The following is an 18,086-nucleotide window of genomic DNA, read 5'->3' as shown; positions in this document are numbered from 1 at the left end:
ACAGATTCTACACTAGAACTTTGTAGTCTGAAGACCATTTTCTTTCTTTTTTAAACAGTGTCTTATGGTGGCCAGATGGCTAGTGCTGCTTTGCTTATTTTGAAGAATGGTGAAATGTGAATTATTGGCTATGGCCATGTTTTTTTTTTGTGTGTGTGCATTGGCCTTGTCATCTGCCTCCATATGTTATATTTTAACTCTTTCCTCGCCAGCTTTTTAGAAAAAAGTTGCCAGCCAGCGACAGCATTTTTGATCATTTTCATAAAAGTTTCATGACCTCTAGAATATTTTGTTGTAAATGCAATATATCAAAAGAAAGAAGAGACTCTGCTTTTAATCAAAAACAACCTGCTTTATTATTGCTTAATGCAACTTATCAACACTTGAATGTGAGTAAGTTTCTTAAAAAAAATCTACATTTTCAGCAAAAAGCTGAGAAAATCATGTTTTTTGTCAAAGACTCTGGATCAGATTCAGTACGATGATCAAAATATAGATGGAGTAGATGGAGTCCATCAACACCAACAAAGCTTGCACAGTCCTACTCATCGTCCTGGGTCGACATTTCATTTGGTAATGTTAGGCAGATTTGATTTCTATGCTGTTTAATGTTGACGAACGCATTATTTTACAGATGCATCTGCTTGTATAACAGTGAAAACACGGAAAGCCGGAAAATTCAATCAATGGGTAGGAAACGTTGTTTCATAAATGATCGAATTTCCGTCAATCGCTGGGAAAGAGTTAAGTGCTGACTGTAGTAGTATTGCATACTATACATATTGCATAGTAGTATGGATTCTTTGTCAGCTGGTTTCCAACTTCTTGAGGAGTTCAATACATAACATACCACACACTACAAAACTACATCTTTTACCAGTTAAACAACTTCTCTGGGTGCAAAATGCTGGTTTAAGGCTGGAAAATGGTGTCATCATTGTTGCCTTTGAGTTTTTGGTGGTCTTGGTCTTAAGCCTAGTTTTTAAAATCCTTTGAAAGGGCATTACAGGCCGCTAATGTGTAATGCTTACACACTTTTTCCTTGTAGTTAAATAATGAGGTCACAAGCCAGCGGGTGAGAGGACACACACTGCAAAACAAAAAAAAACTTAATCAGCAGTTTGACTTGTTTTCCGCTAAACATATCTAAACATCCTTGAAACTTAAAAGCAAGAAAAATTCACTTGAGCAGCAAAATTGTGTACATTATGGGACTGGTTTTCAGAGAATATATATCTTGAATTATTTCTTGTTCTTTAACCTATTGTCATATCTTTTTATTATTACTTTAAAACTAAACCTTACTAAATGTACCTTTATGCTTAAACAAAGCATATGTGCATATTTTTGTCAAGTAAATTTATCTTGGTTCACAAATGTTTAGATATTTGTACTGGAAAACTAGACAAAAATGCTTATAAAAACTAAGGAATAATGTCCTTTAGCTGACAACCTGAAGGAAAGTTATTTTTTAAATAAAGGTTGCACTGTGATTGCATGAGAATGAATCAATCAGTCTTGTAACAGACTTACAACTATAAGTCTTCCTGGATAAGTTTCCATTTCTTGTGCATAAGATTTTTACTACAGGCTTGTGTGGGAGCGGAACTGTGCTCTACTGAAAGTGAGCTGATATTTGCTATAAAGTCTGCACTATTATGCAGTGTATTATGGTGCTGTATATACAGTCACAGTGAAGTTCTGAACTCTTTTCCAACAACAAACAACAACCAGATGTGCTGTTCAGTATGGCTGTCACACAGATAGCACTGTGCATTTTCGGGAGATATCCCCTTTAGCAATTACTATAAAATGTCTTGTTTCCTCCTTTTCTAATCTTTTCATTCCTTCTTGGAGGCAGAGAGAGAAAGAGAGATTGCTTTTATTCAGGAAATTTGCCACGTGGAAGAGAGAGTAGGGGGCTCAAATGGGCTCTTCTGTCTTTCTTTCTCTCTGGAAATCAGAATTACCATATTAATGTAATTCATATCAAGCAGACACTGTGCGCACAATGTCTCTTGGTCTATTATGTTTGATCTTACTCCATAGAAGCTCATTTTACTTGAGCAAGGAAGTTTATTGCATAAAAACTAAAGGCAGAGTAAATGCAGTTCATGTTTATTAAAAGTAGTTTTAATGTAGATTTCCTGAACACATTAATAGCGTACACCTTTGAATAATCTTTTATTAGTGTGTTGCTTTCAAAATGATTAGAAACAGGAAGCTTGCAATTAAACATTGTGGAGTTCTGGCAGCATCGCTCAGTATGAGTATATGGGATCTTGCCAGGTCTGCAGGTGTTACGAAACATTGCCAGAAATTGTCTCGTATAATTTATTTGCAAACAGTGATTTTCATTAGTTCAAAGTTGCCATCAGATGTGTATGCAACTTGGATTGCTGCTGACACATTTGTCACTAACACAATGCAAATTCCAAAGCAGATTGCAGGTAAATTATATAAAAATAACATTCGTTCGAATAATGTTCTTCATTGACATTGCCAGATTTTTGTGAACTTGATAGAAAGAGAATATATAATAATATAACAACTAAATGTTTTTTGGCTTAATAGGCCCTTTTCACATGACGCCACGCAACGTCTGTTTTGTGTATTCTTACTTGCCTCAGTATAGTGAAAGTGGAATACTAGCAGCACTTGAATGGATTACACCCAATATTTGTATATCTGCCACTGCCACAAATACAGTTAGAGGATGACTGCAGCCGCCTACTTGGTGAGATTTGCCGCTTTTGAGGAAATTGAGGAAAAATATGAAAATGGAGCACTAAAGTTCTGCTTCCCATAGTGACTCTTATACAGTGTTTGCTGTCTTTATTGCAAATGAAGTTGGTTAGATGTATTTGTCAGCATTTGTCAAATAAAAGGATGTTTTAGGCATTTACTAGGAACAGAAAGACTTTTCATTTAATACTTTATGTAATTCAGCACCTGTATGTTAAAGAATGAAGGTCAACATAATAAGCTTATATGCAGAGGTGTAAGGAGTACCTGTAAAGCACTTGAGTAAAAGTACAGATATCTTACAGCAAAAATGACTCCATTACAAGTTACAGGTCACCAATTCCAAATATTCTTCAAAGAGGTCTCCTCAATATAACAAATTAACTGTTAAGAAATGAAATAGTCAAAGCCTACTTGCACTTGATATGCAGGTTTTGGCCTCATCACTGGCTGCATTCATGTCCTCTCATGAAGCACCTGCTTTTCACAACTACCTGCTGATGCACTCACATTCATGTAATGTATAGCCTTGTTAACTAATTTGGATGAGTAAAGAGTAAAGATATAGTACCTTCAATGCCCTGTAGATGGCGAAATCACTTCTTTTTAGCAGAAATAAACTTCTGCAGAAAAAGTTAGGTGCCATGCTAAATGTAACGAGTAACTGCATTACTCATCTCAAATGTTTTGGAGTACTTATTTAAAAATGTTGTGAAGTAGAGAGTAAAAGTTGCTAATATTTTTGATACTAATAAAATAAAAAAAGTAGCCAAAAAGATACTTAAGTACAGAAACTAATTATTTACTCAAATTCTTACTAGTGTAATACTCCTTATATGTAATTAAGTATGAAAGTCTACTTTCATAAAGTTTACTTTCGTGTTAGTGCATTCTCTACGAGCCAGATGTACATGAATTGCTGGATCATAATATCAGACCTGTATGTGCTCTTTTTTTATCTCCCTTGACTAAGTAAAAGGAAAACACTGACCTCTTAAATGCAAGCTCAGTTGATTCATGTGTGTAATTGATTTAAAGCTAGATGATGTGCAAAATTAACAAGGGCGCCTATGACTGAAACCAGTCATTTGCCAGTAAAACGAGCTGTTTTTATGGACAGTTTATTGAAAACAACAGCAGTCCAATTTTGATTTATTTTTCAAATAACTTCAGTTTAGACGTTTTTAAAAAAGTCCTCTCTGTTCTATGCCTGTTTTCAACCTAAAACATTTTGCAGTTTTTCTCAATCGCTTTGGCACATTTTTCGAAGCAGCCTTAACATTCTCTAAACTGTAAGCTCAGTTGTCACAACCGTTTGCTGCTGGAACATCAGAACTCTATGGCATCTCTGCAAAACTTTGTAACTCACCCAAAACATTTAACCCCTTAACGCCCACTGTCGCGAATTTGCAACAAACCCCTTCCATTCAGACTGCAGGCGAGATAGCGTGTGTTTTCCCCCAATGCCTGTTTGTGCACATTCGATACATACCTAGGAACATTTTGCACGCACTGGTTTATCGTAGGAGCGGTCGGAGTGGGAACTACATCCGGTTCACCGAAGCTAATATTTTGTTTTGCAAAATCCGCATATCAAGTGCGCAAATGTGGAGAAATTTCCCAAAATGAGTTAAGTTGTGCTAAGATAAAAATATGTACCAGCTTATTGATTGCTTCTATAGCTATGTTATTCATATAGACTTCATGTGACGAATATTTTTTACGTACTTTGTAGATTTCTGTTTGTAGCAAATTTGCGACATTGGTCCATAACGGCTGGATTGGGCTAATGGCTACATATTATAATAATGCTGTATTTAGATGGTTTCAGCCCAAAAAAATTATTTTTTTTTTCCCCACAAAAAATAGCATGTTAGGATATAACACTATAAGAATATATAATGTATGCACTGGAGAAACAAGGAAAGAGTTAAACAGAGTGTAACATGGAATGTATAAAAACTACTGTCAATGTTAGGGAGTAGGAGAGTGTTTTGTTTCTTGCTGTTGTCAAGATTCATTAATTTGTCAAAGTTTATAAGTATAAAGTTTATAAGTTCTAACAACTTTGTGCCATGAATAAAATCTACATTCCTGAGATGGGAAAATGTATTTTATTAATTTTTCCATTTTGTAAAAAAATACCCTAAATGCCCACTGTCGCAAATTTGCAACATACCAAAATGACCCTAAATGCCTGTTGTCGCAAATTTGCAACATACCAAAATTTCTATTTATTTGTTGTGCAAAAGTGAAATTGATAATCTCAACATTATTTACCATCTACTTAAAGTCAAAAACACACAGATTTTTTTTTTTTATATACAGCTTTATAAATTCAGGCGTTCATGTTCCAAAACCTAGTTATTGTGTCAGTAAATTGGCCAATGCCACCAAATTAAAAAGTCTTTTTCACCATGAAAATATTTGTTATACCAATTTCATGTTTTTCTTTTCTACTTTTTTGTTGACTCTAACTGCTTTCTATTCTGTACAAGAATATCAGTTTTGTCTGTGTAAATACAGATTCAGAGAGTAGGTAAAAATTTACTTGGAAAAGTCAACACAAAAATAAAATGAACATTTGCATTTTTACAGTAGGCTACATTTATTTTTGCAGCAATGTGTTACGTCAACTAAAAATTCTCAGTTGCTTGTCACTGCCTCCATCCAATAGGGGGATTACTGCCTTGTTTGTGAGTTAATTCAATGTCAGCAGGTAGATATTTAACACTAAATGACCCTTTTTGTCACGATTTCCCTCCCTCCTCTTTCAGGGACCTCCAGGACCTCCTGGCAAGCCAGGATTACCAGGAAAGAGAGGGCCAAGGGTAAGCCTGTTAAAATACTTCACTTATTTTCTCATGTCTCTATTGCCTAGCCCAAGCATAGGAGATCTATATGTTTTTACTTCATCCAAGTCAACCTAATATTTCCCTGCATGTTACATTAAGTAATTTTGTTTTCCAAAGTTGCATTAAAAGGTAATGAAATTGGCGTTTGGCATGACTCACACTGGCAGTTTCACCATCAGCCACACTACCATGCTCCAGTTTCAATCACACTCCAATTGTTACTCAAGGACACTGGAACAACATGTTCTTTTTGAAAGGTGTTAGAAGGGGTAACAACATTGTAAAGTAAATTAGCATTTTAGAAATGCATCTGATGTAAATATTGCAAACATATTACGCCTAACTATGCCATTCATTATTGAGGTGGGGTGGGGGCGGGGGGGGGGGGGGGTCTTTGAACTGAGGTGCGTTATTTTATTTATGGTCGAGGAAGGCTAGTTCCAATTAAACCCCAATTCACCATATGTTTGTATAAAACCAAGATCAACTTTGCATTTCCGATGGCCTGCCCTGCACTCAAAAATAGATTTTTGCTGCTTGTTCAATTTCCATGTAAATTCCAGTTTCTGTGAAATAATTTGTTTAAATTGGATTATTATTTTAAATTGCTTAGTCCATTTGCATTGGGACTATATGAATAATTTTCACTGGCCATAATCAGATGTATGCAAATTCACATCCAGACCAACACAGACATATTAAAAATTGAACCACTAAATTAAAAAAAAAGTTATTTCTATATTTCTTGTTGCATATATTTAAATGTATTTAAAATCTTTAATGAAATTATTAGTTCACATTACAATACATTTTTGTTGTTGTTGTTAAGGCTTGATTTTATTTTGTGAAAAGTTTTCCTCAATTTATTTAATCTCATTGAAGTCTTTCTTTGTTACAAACTGAGAGTTTGTCATCAGGGTGAGTAAGTACCTTGTAGAAATTACTTTTTGCTCAGTAAGATTGTAATCAAGAGTGGAAGAAAGAGTGAGACAATGAGATATCAGTTAGTCAGTGATTCAAAGAGACTTCTCTTGGTGGAAGTCTAGATGTTTTGTGTGTGAGATACCTGCCCTGGCCTATGAGACTGCCCTTTAGAGAGGCCCCTGAGGGCTAGACTGTGGGAAACCAATCTGTTGAGCTAAATAAAGGGCTCTTTGTAGCAGTCTTATTAAAGGCATTTAAAGCCTCACTGGTGCTCACCGGCTCTTAAGCTCTCCAGAGTGACTGGGATCCTACACCACCAGTCAGTACCTTAAGGTACTAAGAATATTTCACGTAACTCTTGATATATATAAAATAAATTGCTGATATTTATTTTGTAATATTAAAGTTTTTTTAATTTCTGTAATGTTTGTTATTTGTCAGTTTTCATTCATAGCAATTCATATGCATGATACAATTTGTTACATGGGAAAAGACATTCAGCTTTGGTTACAGAAGTGCAAGCCAAAATTCGCTGCATTTAGACCATCAAAAATTAAAGGGTCATGGACACATCAGAGCAAACTGGGCATTGCAATGCAGCGAGCTACAATGGACGCTTCAATACCATACAGCATCATCATGCACCAATTTGTAATATTTACTTTCATGTGTCCGTTGTAAGAGGCCTCAAACATTTTTAAAAAATGCGACCGGTGCCATACGTTAGATGGGCTTATTATTAGCAAAATGCTTGCATTCGCTCTACATAGTGTTAGCCTCAGTTGCTTACCGTAAAACTTCAAATAATAGCCGAGTCCCAAATAGTCTCTTTTACACGCCTGGTGTGGCTACAGGTTTGGATAAATAAAGGCCGGTCTCAAATAGAGGCCCGGTCTGTTTTTTAGTTTCGGGTTGTATTTAATCTTCTAAAACCCATCAGATCGTCTGTTTAAGCCAGTTCTATGGAGCAGATAGCGCACGCAAGAGAGCCCTGCGCATCTGGGCGGGAGCTGTTAGCGCAAGCAAGGCAGGCAGAATTAGCGGAGGCCAGAGAGGGTGAAGTGGAGGAGAGTGACGAGGAGGAGGAATTTGCCAATGAACTTGTAGTTTAGGATCGCGGTGATGATGATAGTGATGAATATAGGGTCCTTTTGTATCACATGATTGCAGTTGTTTTACAGGGTAGCCTTCATTCTTTCTTGTTGATGTGTTTCTGGCAACTAGTTCATAGGCTCGATGAATATTACCGGTAACTTGTATTGTTCAGCCCATGGCTGTCACATCGTTTAATTTTTTTATGCTGCCAATAATCTAAAGGGGGTAGCACTCGCACACCGTACGAGAAGCGCAGCGCCGCGTCGCGTCTATGACAACTCGAGGTATCGCAAACCAGACGCAAACCATCTGATTAGTTAAACACAAACACAGATATGGTAACCTCCTACTGTCATGCTAATCTCAACACTAAATTAAAGGCCTGTCTCATATAGACATCTGTCTCAAATACAAGCCGATGCAGTTCGGCGATTTGGGAAAATAAAAGCCCGGGCTATTATTTGAAGATTTACAGTATTCATAACACTTAGCAACACATTGTAGACTTGGAATTAAGCCTTTTTCCCCTTTATTATTTGATTCACGGAACCGGACACCAGTTATCTTGCCAAGAAAAATCTTTATTCGTCAGCATAGGAGAGAAACTTGAGAAGATGTTGTATTCATGCCAGGTCTATGTGTTCCCGATGTTTCTCTGCTGTAGTACAGTAAGATTGAGCTTATATACACCACTGAGAGACTTTCAACTTCCTTGTAAGGTAGAAAAACATGTTGCTTGTGTTTAAAAATGGAATGTATACCTCATGTTTACACGTGGTACAATCCACTATCCATATTAAGAAACTATCCACGGTGTATACATTTGTGGTACATTTTCATCAGTTGAAAAACATTCCTTTCCTTGTAAAGAACATGCCAATTGTACACATTTAATGTATCATCATCATTGGAACATCTCTGCTCTGCGATTTAGCAGTAGTCAAATTAAGTTGATTACCGAAAACCAATAACAAAGATTCCACTATTCGCTCAGGAACTTGACCCATTCGAATAACTTGAATATCCTCTACCATTTGATCCTTTAAATACTAAGTTAAAAATAAACACGCCGCACAATGCGTCTCAAAATCTGACGATTGTGTTTATGCATCTGCCAATTCCCAGTCATTGTTCCCACCCACTGAGTGTACTCACTTAGTTGATTAATTTGAGCAGTATTACTAATTGAATTGACAGAACCAAATACCCCCGCTATGTCTCCCCATAAACTTCAAGGTTTATGATTTTGACTACTCAGAGGATCTCTAGAGGTATAATATTTAACTTCTTTTTCCAACCAACTCCTTATACCACAATAAGACTGATCAAAAACAGTAAGAAGGGATTTCAGGTTATAATTAATGCGTTGTTGCACCATGTGAGCTTCATTTATCAAGGTTTGGTTTCTTTTGCTAACAAAATACCATGAGCTGGTGCATAGTTATATTTGGGCATGTTTTAGCTTTGTTTGTCTTTTCCGCAGAAAGATAAAAACACCTTCCAATATCCCCAGTTTCTAGTTCAGTCTCACAATATTTATTCTCATCTTCTGAATGCCATACTCATACGTAATTTCCATTCAATCTTGTTGTCCCTGAGGAAGTATCCCTCAGAAACCCTTAACATGGCAACAGTATGGGATAAATACACCCTTGGGCCAATGAGTCCCATATTGTAAGCATGTGATGATCTATCTTTCACAGGCCAAATTACTCTGCTTTTGTAACACTGATGGTAAAAGTTACATCCACCGTAGATGTCCTCACGATATATATCAAGGTCTTTATCATTACGTGGCACCCAATCCCATAATCCCCATATGGAAATAAAGGGTAGAGTAAAATGTTGGCCAGATTTCAGAGTTGCATTCCAAGTGATTCCTTGAACTTGAGGAGTCCATAAAGCTTGGCTTCCTTGGTAAATGCCAAGTAAAATTTAAAATAAACATACCATTGTCGTTGGGTTTTGAGAATAACTTGCAACCATCTCTAATCAATGTCAATGGAATTGATTCCTGAAATGGAAGCAGAGAAATAATTAAGCATCACTTTTTTCTTCCCAATCTTTAAAGCTAATGGATGAACAGTGCTCTATCAGGCCAAAAGCCGTCATTATCATTTTGTTCATTCACTAAGCAAGGTTTAACTTGTGACCAATGATACCATCTATCTGTTCCTACACCCTTCCCTTTAAAGGAGAACTCCGGTCAATTTTAACATTGAGCTCATTTTTTTGTCAATTTGGAGTGCTGTCAATACAGAGAACAACGACAAAAATCGGTGTTGCCTACACCGTGTTATCCTCTTTTTAAAATTTGCACCCTGTCGACTTCAATGGGGCAATATTTAAACCTGCTTTTAGCCTCTTAACATCCTTGATGTGTCATTACAAGTGCACAGGTCATGTGAGTGATTCCTTCAGAGTGAACACGAGTGAATCTGACTGCAGTAGATGTGAAAGAAATGGATAAAAATGATGTTATTTAAGCCAGCGCAAATACCTGTATTTACATCCTGTTTTCGGTTGAAGTCCAAAGTAGTCGATTGCCGAGTTCACGCGCGTGATCATAGTTAACTAAACCTATGCGCGTGAACTCGGCAATCGACTACTTTGGACTTCAACCGTTCGTTCCATGCGACGAACAACTGTATAAGTCCAAAAAAAAAAAAAATAGATGTATTTTATACATCTTATGTATACATTTATGTGCTTCTCTAGCTGCTGCATCTGCTGCCGTGTTTCCTTGACTTTGTTTGGATTTGTCAGATTGATGTGATTTTACTTTGATCACAGCTGCTTCTCTGGGTAAGTGGCATGCTGTAATCAAGCAACGAATTATGGAAGCATGTTGTATTTTGCTCCCACTGCTAGTGATAAGTCCACGTCTTTTCCACAGAGCCAGGTAGTCATGGACCACCCCAAAAGCATAACGACTATCTGTATAGATGTTGACTTAATCTCCTTCCGATAGTTCAAAAGCTTTTGTAAGTGCTATGAGCTCAGCTACTTGCGCTGAAAATTGCCTAGAAAGAGCTCTCTTCTTCACAACAGTTCCATCAGCTTCCACTACAGCCCATCCAGTATGTCGTTTTCCATCAACTTAGTAACTGGATCCATCGACCCATAACTCTTTGTCTGGTTTTTCAAGAGGGATTGGATTAACAGGACCAAGACTTTCTTCTTCTACCTGTTTTTCACACTCATGTGGTATTCCCTCACGTGGTTCCAGCATCATTGTTGCAGGGTTATGAGAAGTGTCCTTGATGATTTCCACTCTCAAATCCTTGTTCAGCAAAGTTGCTTCCCATCTTGCTCTCCTTGCATCAGTTATGGTCTTGATGTTTGTGTTGTTCAACAGCGTCACTATACTGTGTGGAGTGTGCAGTATGATCGTTTGTGCTCCTATCAGATTTTCAACAGCATCCACTGCCCATGTGGCACCATCAAGGGCTTGTATACATTGTGGTTGACCAATCATAGTGACAGGAATCTTTGTAGAAAAGTATCCAACGGGTCTGTACTGATCACCTGGTTTTTTAACACAGTACTGCTGAGTAGGTCTCATCTCGCACTCTGGTCTACAAATTAAATGGCAATCGTCCATCAGGATACCCAAGGCTGGGGCTGAAGTCAGTTTCTCTTTCATAGAAGTAAACGCTTCCTCAGCTTCCGGTGTCCAGTTTATCTGTTCCACTCCAGGCTTTCCTCCCTTGTACAGGTCAATGAAAGGGCTAGTGATGCTGGCAAAATCAGGTATATACTGATGACAATAGTTGAAAAGTCCCATAACCTGCCGCATTCCTGTAACTGTTAGAGGTTTTGGAAGTTGCCGTAATGCCTCTACACGCTCTGTTGTCATTCTCCTTTCTTCCACAGATAATTCTTGGCCCAAATAGATGACCTTGGTTTTGGCCAGCTGTGCTTTTTTCGGGGTTGACTTTGAAATCCCCCTTTCCTAAGGGCTTGTAGGACAACATTCAGAGCAAATACATGACTGTTTTCATCTGGGCTTGTAATCAACAAGTCATCAACATATTGGAGGCAAACACTTCCTGAACTCTCAATTTCAGATTTTAGCTCCACTAAGAACTGGTCCAAAACAGGAGAAAGATTAATACCTTGTGGGAGTCTGTTCCAAATATACTGTTTTGCACCCACTGTGAAGGCCAATTTCTCTTGAGATCTTTCATCAATAGGTATAGACCAGAAAGCAGACAGTACATCTAGTACCGTAAAAATTCTTGCTTTTCCTGGAATATCATTCAGATTGGTGGCAGGACTGGCCACAATAGGATGCGATTTTGGTGTTAGGGCCCCATCACACCTAACGCGTTTTTCAGGTTCGAAAACGCGAGGTGCACAGCACTTAACCATCACACAGAACGAGCAGTGCGCTGCGTTTTTTATGTTGCTAGGCAACCACTGAAACAGCTGTCCTGTCAGTCAAGTAAACGTCAAATCAGCCTTTTATTACCTTTATTTACTTTCTGTTAACATTGTGGTAGTTACGGTTCGTGAAGTCGTTAAGCTCCTGGTAACCCGCGAGAGCACAACAAGTTTATCTTCCATCGCACTCCGGCTTTAAAGCAACTGTAGCTTTCATCTCTAAAACGAAAGGCCCGCCTCTCCATTCATTCGATTGGACAGTGGAAAAAAACGCGATGACGTCGGGCGCTTTTTCCGCTCGGGGTTGCTTTTTTTTCAACTGCAAAAACGCGAGGCGCAGCAGGCGGTAAAACGTGTGGCGCAGCAGGCACATAAACAGCGCACAGAACGCTCACTGCCATAGGAAACCAATTGAAAAAAGGCATCTCTCGCTGCAAAAAACGCATCAGGTGTGATCGGGGCCTTACACTGTTAAGTCTTGTGTAATCGATGGTTAATCGCCATGAGTTATCTGATTTCTTGACAGGCCAGACAGTCAAGTCAAGTCAAGTCAAGTTTATTTATATAGCGCTTTTCACTATACAGATTGTATCAAAGCAGCTTCACAGTATTAAATTAAAATAATACATCAATGTTTGTTTCTAGTGGAAAACGTCCACGTTTGGTAATGCTGATCAATAGTATTGTTGATTGATTAATTAAATTAAATATCCCCAACTGAGCAAGCCAAAGGCAACAGTGGCAAGGAACCGAAAAAACTCCATCAGGTGACCTGATGGAGAAAAAAAAAATCTGGGGAGAACCCAGGCTCAGTCGGGGGCCAGTCAGGACTATTAGTGGTAGATGAAATTTGTCTGATGATTCCTTCAGCTTCCAAGTCTGCCACTATCTCTTCCACGGCTTGTCTTGCTTCAGGTCGGATGGGGTATTGTTTATGAGGTGCATGTATTGGTCCCTCAATAACAATGGGATCAATGTTGGCTTTGCCACAATCCAATTTGTGTTTAGCCCAAACATCTGGATATAAACTGCACAGAAGACCCCACATACTGTCTTTTTCCCAGTCTCTGATGATTGGTTTTGCTGTACCAACAGACCTTAGATTACATGTGCGATCTTCGTGTGGTATTATGCCAGCTGTTGTAGTGATTTGATGACTGTCAGTGAATATGATCATGTTCAACAATGGAAGAATGTCCATGCCAATAAGGCTTCCTTGTGAATTCGGCCCCACCCAGAAAGATGTCCATAAGACTTCATCATCATATATTTGCAGAGGAACTTGTATACTTTTGCAAAATTTTGTGATGCCTCCTCCAACTCCTTCAACTTCCAGAGTTTCATCTGTTGTAGGTAGGTTCAGATCCGTTATTGAAATGACTGCTCCTGAGTCGACCAAAAAGTCACATGGATGGCCCCCTATTAATGCATTGATGAAAAGGCGATTGTCTCTTTTCTTACTAATACAGGGGGACGCTGATTCCTATTGCGGACGCATAGGCTAATTCCCCCAATGAGCTGACAGACTTGTTTTTCGGTCCACGTCTTCCCTTGAGAGATTTCATTATGGTTTTTCACACTGACCTGTTTAAATAATGGACCTTGACCTTCTGCTCCACCTCTTTTAGCTCAACAATCTTTTCTAATGTCGCCAGGCTTTCCACAATTGAGGCAAACAATCATCCTCTTCTTTATGTCCATGTTGTATTGAGCTGTTGTCACTCCTCTTCGATATGGTTTGTTTCCTTCTTCCTTGTTTTATCTCATAGCCATCTCTAAGCGGCCAGCCCATTGCATAATTTGGTCAAATGCCTCGCCTGGATTGACTCCAAGTGAAAAGGCTTGTTGGTATTTTGTGCTGAAGCTATCCACAAGTGTGTCAGTGAACTATACATCATCTCTGTCAGGTTGTTTCTTAGCACAGAGGGCCCATCTCTCATAAGCATTCCACTTCATCTGGAGATTCATCATCCTTTTGCTTAATCAATGTCACTAATGTGAAAGGAATTTTACCGCTGCCCAAGATTTCTTGTATTTCTTTTCGGAACTCATCTAATGCTTGCCAAAGACCCAGGGGTCGTCCCTGGCCATCAACCCACAAGTTTATCCATTGGGCTGTTGTTATCGAAGCTGGCAAGCTTTCCCATCTGTCTCTTGGGATTTTAGCTTTCACAATGGTGTGTATATCTCTTAATGTCATTTGATGTGCGTCAACTAATGAGTCTAATTCTCGCTAAAACTCTGTGTTTGGATCTTGTCTCTTCAGAGGAGGCAAGGCTGTGAGAATGAATTGACGTTCTCCTGGTGTGAATGGTCTCTCTTCTGTCATAATTTTAGATTCTTCCCCTTTAATCGCAGGTGAAGAAAATTCAGGACCGATCTTATCAACTGTGATCATGTCGTCTAAATGGTCTTCTTTCTAAAAAAATATCCACTTTTACCCCAGCATCGTTCAAATATTTTTAGAGGTTTACTGATCAGAGCAACTTAAACAAGCCACATCAAATTCAAATGACTTAATTTAAATCTATATATTTTTGTCTTTAATTTTTTTTTTTTTTTTACTATGTCTGACACATATATTCATTGGCAACACAACTGGTACTTTAAATAACACTGTTATTTTAAGCAGTTTCAGTCAATGTCTCTAATCATCAGGCAGAATTAGAATTATTTTAGAAAGAAAAATTCTTACCCGAAGATGCAATCCTTGTTCGTGATGCTAAATTGTTTTTTGTTTTTTTTTATTTTATTTGATTGGGACAGTGCATTTTAATGAACATAACATGGAGTACATGCATGTAAAAATGCCAGATTATAGCCAAAGGCTAATTTCCATCCGTAGTCCCACGTGCTAGGATCACACAGCTCACAAAAACATTGTAAAATAAAATTTACATCTACAGTCAATTCATAAATTAGCTAAGTCCTATATACAATATTCAAACAAGACTACATTCAACTTCACAAACACTCATCCATATACACATTACAACGTAAAACAATTTAAAAAAGGATAAAACATACATACTAATGTGTACAGCTTTGATTTGCCCATAGCCATTTTTTCAGCTGGACTTTAAACGAGCTATATGTAGTACATTCTCTTAGTGTTAGAGGAAGACTATTCCACAGGTTCCCACCCCGGACAGACAGGACCGTCTGACCGAAGGTGGTACGCCTGTGAGGTATTATCAAGTCTCCTCTAGTAGAGGCTCGTGTGGTCCTCAGAGAATTTTCTTTGGATTTAATAAAGTCCTTCAGAGGTGGCGAAGCGAGGGAGTGAAGGACCTTATATATCAGACAGGCCATTTTCAAATTAATCATATTTTGAAAATCTAGTAATCTATGTTTTTTTAGCACTTGACAGTGGTGGTGTGATAGCGGTTTTTTATCTAATGTTTTTAATGCCTTTTTATATAGACTTTCTATGGTTTTAAGTGTTGTGGGACAAGCAAGAGACCAGGTAGTCAGACAGTAATCAAAATGAGAAATAATCATCGAATAAAAATATGTTTTAGCAGCACCCATAGTTAAATTATTTTGAATGTGACAAAAATTTTGAAGATTAAATTTGATGACCTTTGCTACTTTTTTACATGATTTTTGAAGCAAAGTGTTGAATCAAGGACTACCCCAAGGTATTTGAATTCTGAGACCAGGTGAAGTTCCTCTCCATTCAAAAAGACATTTGACCTGCTTACTTCGACGTGACGTTTTGAGAAGTACATGCACACGGTTTTTCTGGTGTTCAACATGAGGCATGAATTCTTGAGACTCTTGAGATTCTTGAGAAAATTGTAGACTTGGAATTAAGCCTTTTTCTCCGTTATTATTTGATTCACTGAAACGGACACCAGTTATCTTGCCAAGAAAAGTCTTTATTCGTCAGCATAGGAGAGAAACTTGAGAAGATGTTGTATTTGTGCCAGGTCTATGTGTTCCCGATGTTTCTCTGCCGTAGTACAGTAAGATTGAGCTTATATACACCACTGAGAGACTTTCAACTTCCTTGTAAGGTAGAAAAACATGTTGCTTATGTTTAAAAATGGAACATATACCTCATGTTTACACATGGTACAATCCACTATCCAAATTAAGAAACTATCCTCGGTGCATACATTTGTGGTACATTTGCATCAGTTGAAAAGCATTCCTTTCCTTGTAAAGAACATGCCAATTGTACACATTTAATGTATCATCATCATTGGAACATCTCTGCTCAGTGAACGTTGCATTGCACACATACCTCTGAGCAAAATATATAACTCTCCCAGCTCCCCTCCTTGTGTCTAAAATATGATCCTTAAACACGTGTCCATGCAATCTATAGTCTTACTTATGCATTTTAAACTTCATAAGATAATACAACTGATTATGAATACTAATAAAGAATAATAATAGATACATAATTATAAATAATGAAATTATATTAAAAGATGAAATTTTAGTCTTCAACATCAAAATGTATTTCTAATATGTTGGACCTATATTAAAAGTACCTTTTGAGACATGACTTCACAGAAACCCGTAAGAGATGTATTTGTGATGATTGAGTTGGGGGAATTGTGGCACACGAATGGGTGTTTGCAAGGTTGTTTGAAAATATGCTTTATTTTTGGTATTTTTACCGGTAGGTGCCACTAGTTTTGCAGAAATTGCATACTACACCTTTAACCTGCTAACTGTCATCCCCCTTTTTAAGCATAGATCCGATTGTAATTCATGAATGCTTTTAGAATACAGACATGAGGTTGGTCTTAGTTTAAAGCATATTGTTGTCATGTAAACGTACCCTAAGACTGAAAACAAAACAAGACAGAAACTAAACATGACCATATCATAACTCCCCCTCCCCTGAAAGCGCATCCTCGCTCTGCAAAACATAGCCCAAACTGAGGAGAGAGGGAGAGTGGGGGCTCTGGAGGAGGACGAGGAACAGGCAAGGGACGACAACCAGGGAGGAGATGAAGGTGGGTGGAGCCAATGCAGAGATAGAAGAAACCAGAGTAGAGACGAGAGGAGCAGGATGATGACCCCAAGCATAGACATGAAGGTCCACAGTGGAGCCGATGGAGGGAGGAGCCATGGTGGAGCCTTGGAGGAGAGGCTGGGTGGAACCAGGGAGACGACTGACTGAGGTGGAGCTGGTGGAGGTTGAGACCAAGGCAGAGCCGAAGAGCCAGGGTGGCGGCAAAGACCTGGAGAGCCACAGTGGAGCTGCAGATAGGCATGACCGATGGTGGAGTCATAGGCTTGGCAGACCAGGGCAGAGACGTTGTGAGTGAGGACAGTGGAGAAACTGGGGGAAGGAGGAGTCCGACGGAGCCAGTGGTGTGGATGGTTGAGGCGCAGCTGCTGACTTTGATGTCTGAGGTGGAGCCAGATTGACAATGGACCAAGGTGGAGCCAGAGTGACGAGTTAGCCTGACGGAGCCTGAGTGATGACATTTCATGTTGAAGCCGAGGGAGCGTTGAGCCAAGGTAGAGCCAATGGGTAGGAGGGCAAATGTGGAGTCTGGGGCTTGGAGGCTTGAGGTGGAGCCAAGGGATGAGCCAAGGCGGAGCTGATGACTGGGATGCCCCAGGCGGATCCGTGCAGCTGAGTGGAACCACTGGAGGAGCTGAGGGGCTAAAGGGAGACAGTGGAGATGAGGCAGATGAACTGTATGGCTTTGACAGTGGAGGAGGGAGGCTGGGCAGGACCATCTACAACGAAGGAGACTTGGTGCTGAACTTAGTGTTGGGTTAACCAGCGATGACTTGGAGCTGGGCTTATCTAACGATGACTTGGACGATTTGGAACTGAATGGGACCAGCGGTGATTGTAGCATAGCAAAAATCTCCTCCTCAAGCTCATTACACAATACTTACTTCACCCAGCATTGTTTATGTACCTCAGCAGCAGGAGTGTGTGCAGAGCTGCAATCACAACAAACTCCTCCAATAATACCTCGACGATGGACGCTGTTGCCGGCTTACACACCTGGACCAATTCCACATTTGGCTTGATCTCCAGGACGAAAACAGCCTCTGGCGATCGCTCTGGCTCAATCTTTGTGGCAAATCCAAGGAAGATGC

The 18,086-nt window shown here is 38.9% G+C and overlaps 1 protein-coding gene across 2 annotated transcripts in view; it reads left to right on the top strand.

Moving 5' to 3' along the window:
- col27a1b (collagen, type XXVII, alpha 1b) overlaps nt 1–18,086 on the top strand; it is a 116,669-nt gene that overhangs the window by 12,493 nt on the left and 86,090 nt on the right. For both annotated transcript variants that reach the window (XM_079871395.1, XM_079871394.1), the window contains exon 4: nt 5,523–5,576. In XM_079871395.1, the coding sequence (XP_079727521.1) occupies nt 5,523–5,576 (54 nt within the window). The remainder of the gene's footprint in view (nt 1–5,522; nt 5,577–18,086) is intronic.

Source organism: Squalius cephalus, assembly GCF_949319135.1.
Source record: "Squalius cephalus genome assembly, chromosome: 5".
In the NCBI taxonomy this organism is placed as follows: Eukaryota; Metazoa; Chordata; class Actinopteri; order Cypriniformes; family Leuciscidae; genus Squalius; species Squalius cephalus.
Note: the sequence above shows the minus strand (reverse complement) of the source record. Positions and strands in the feature narration are given on the sequence as shown.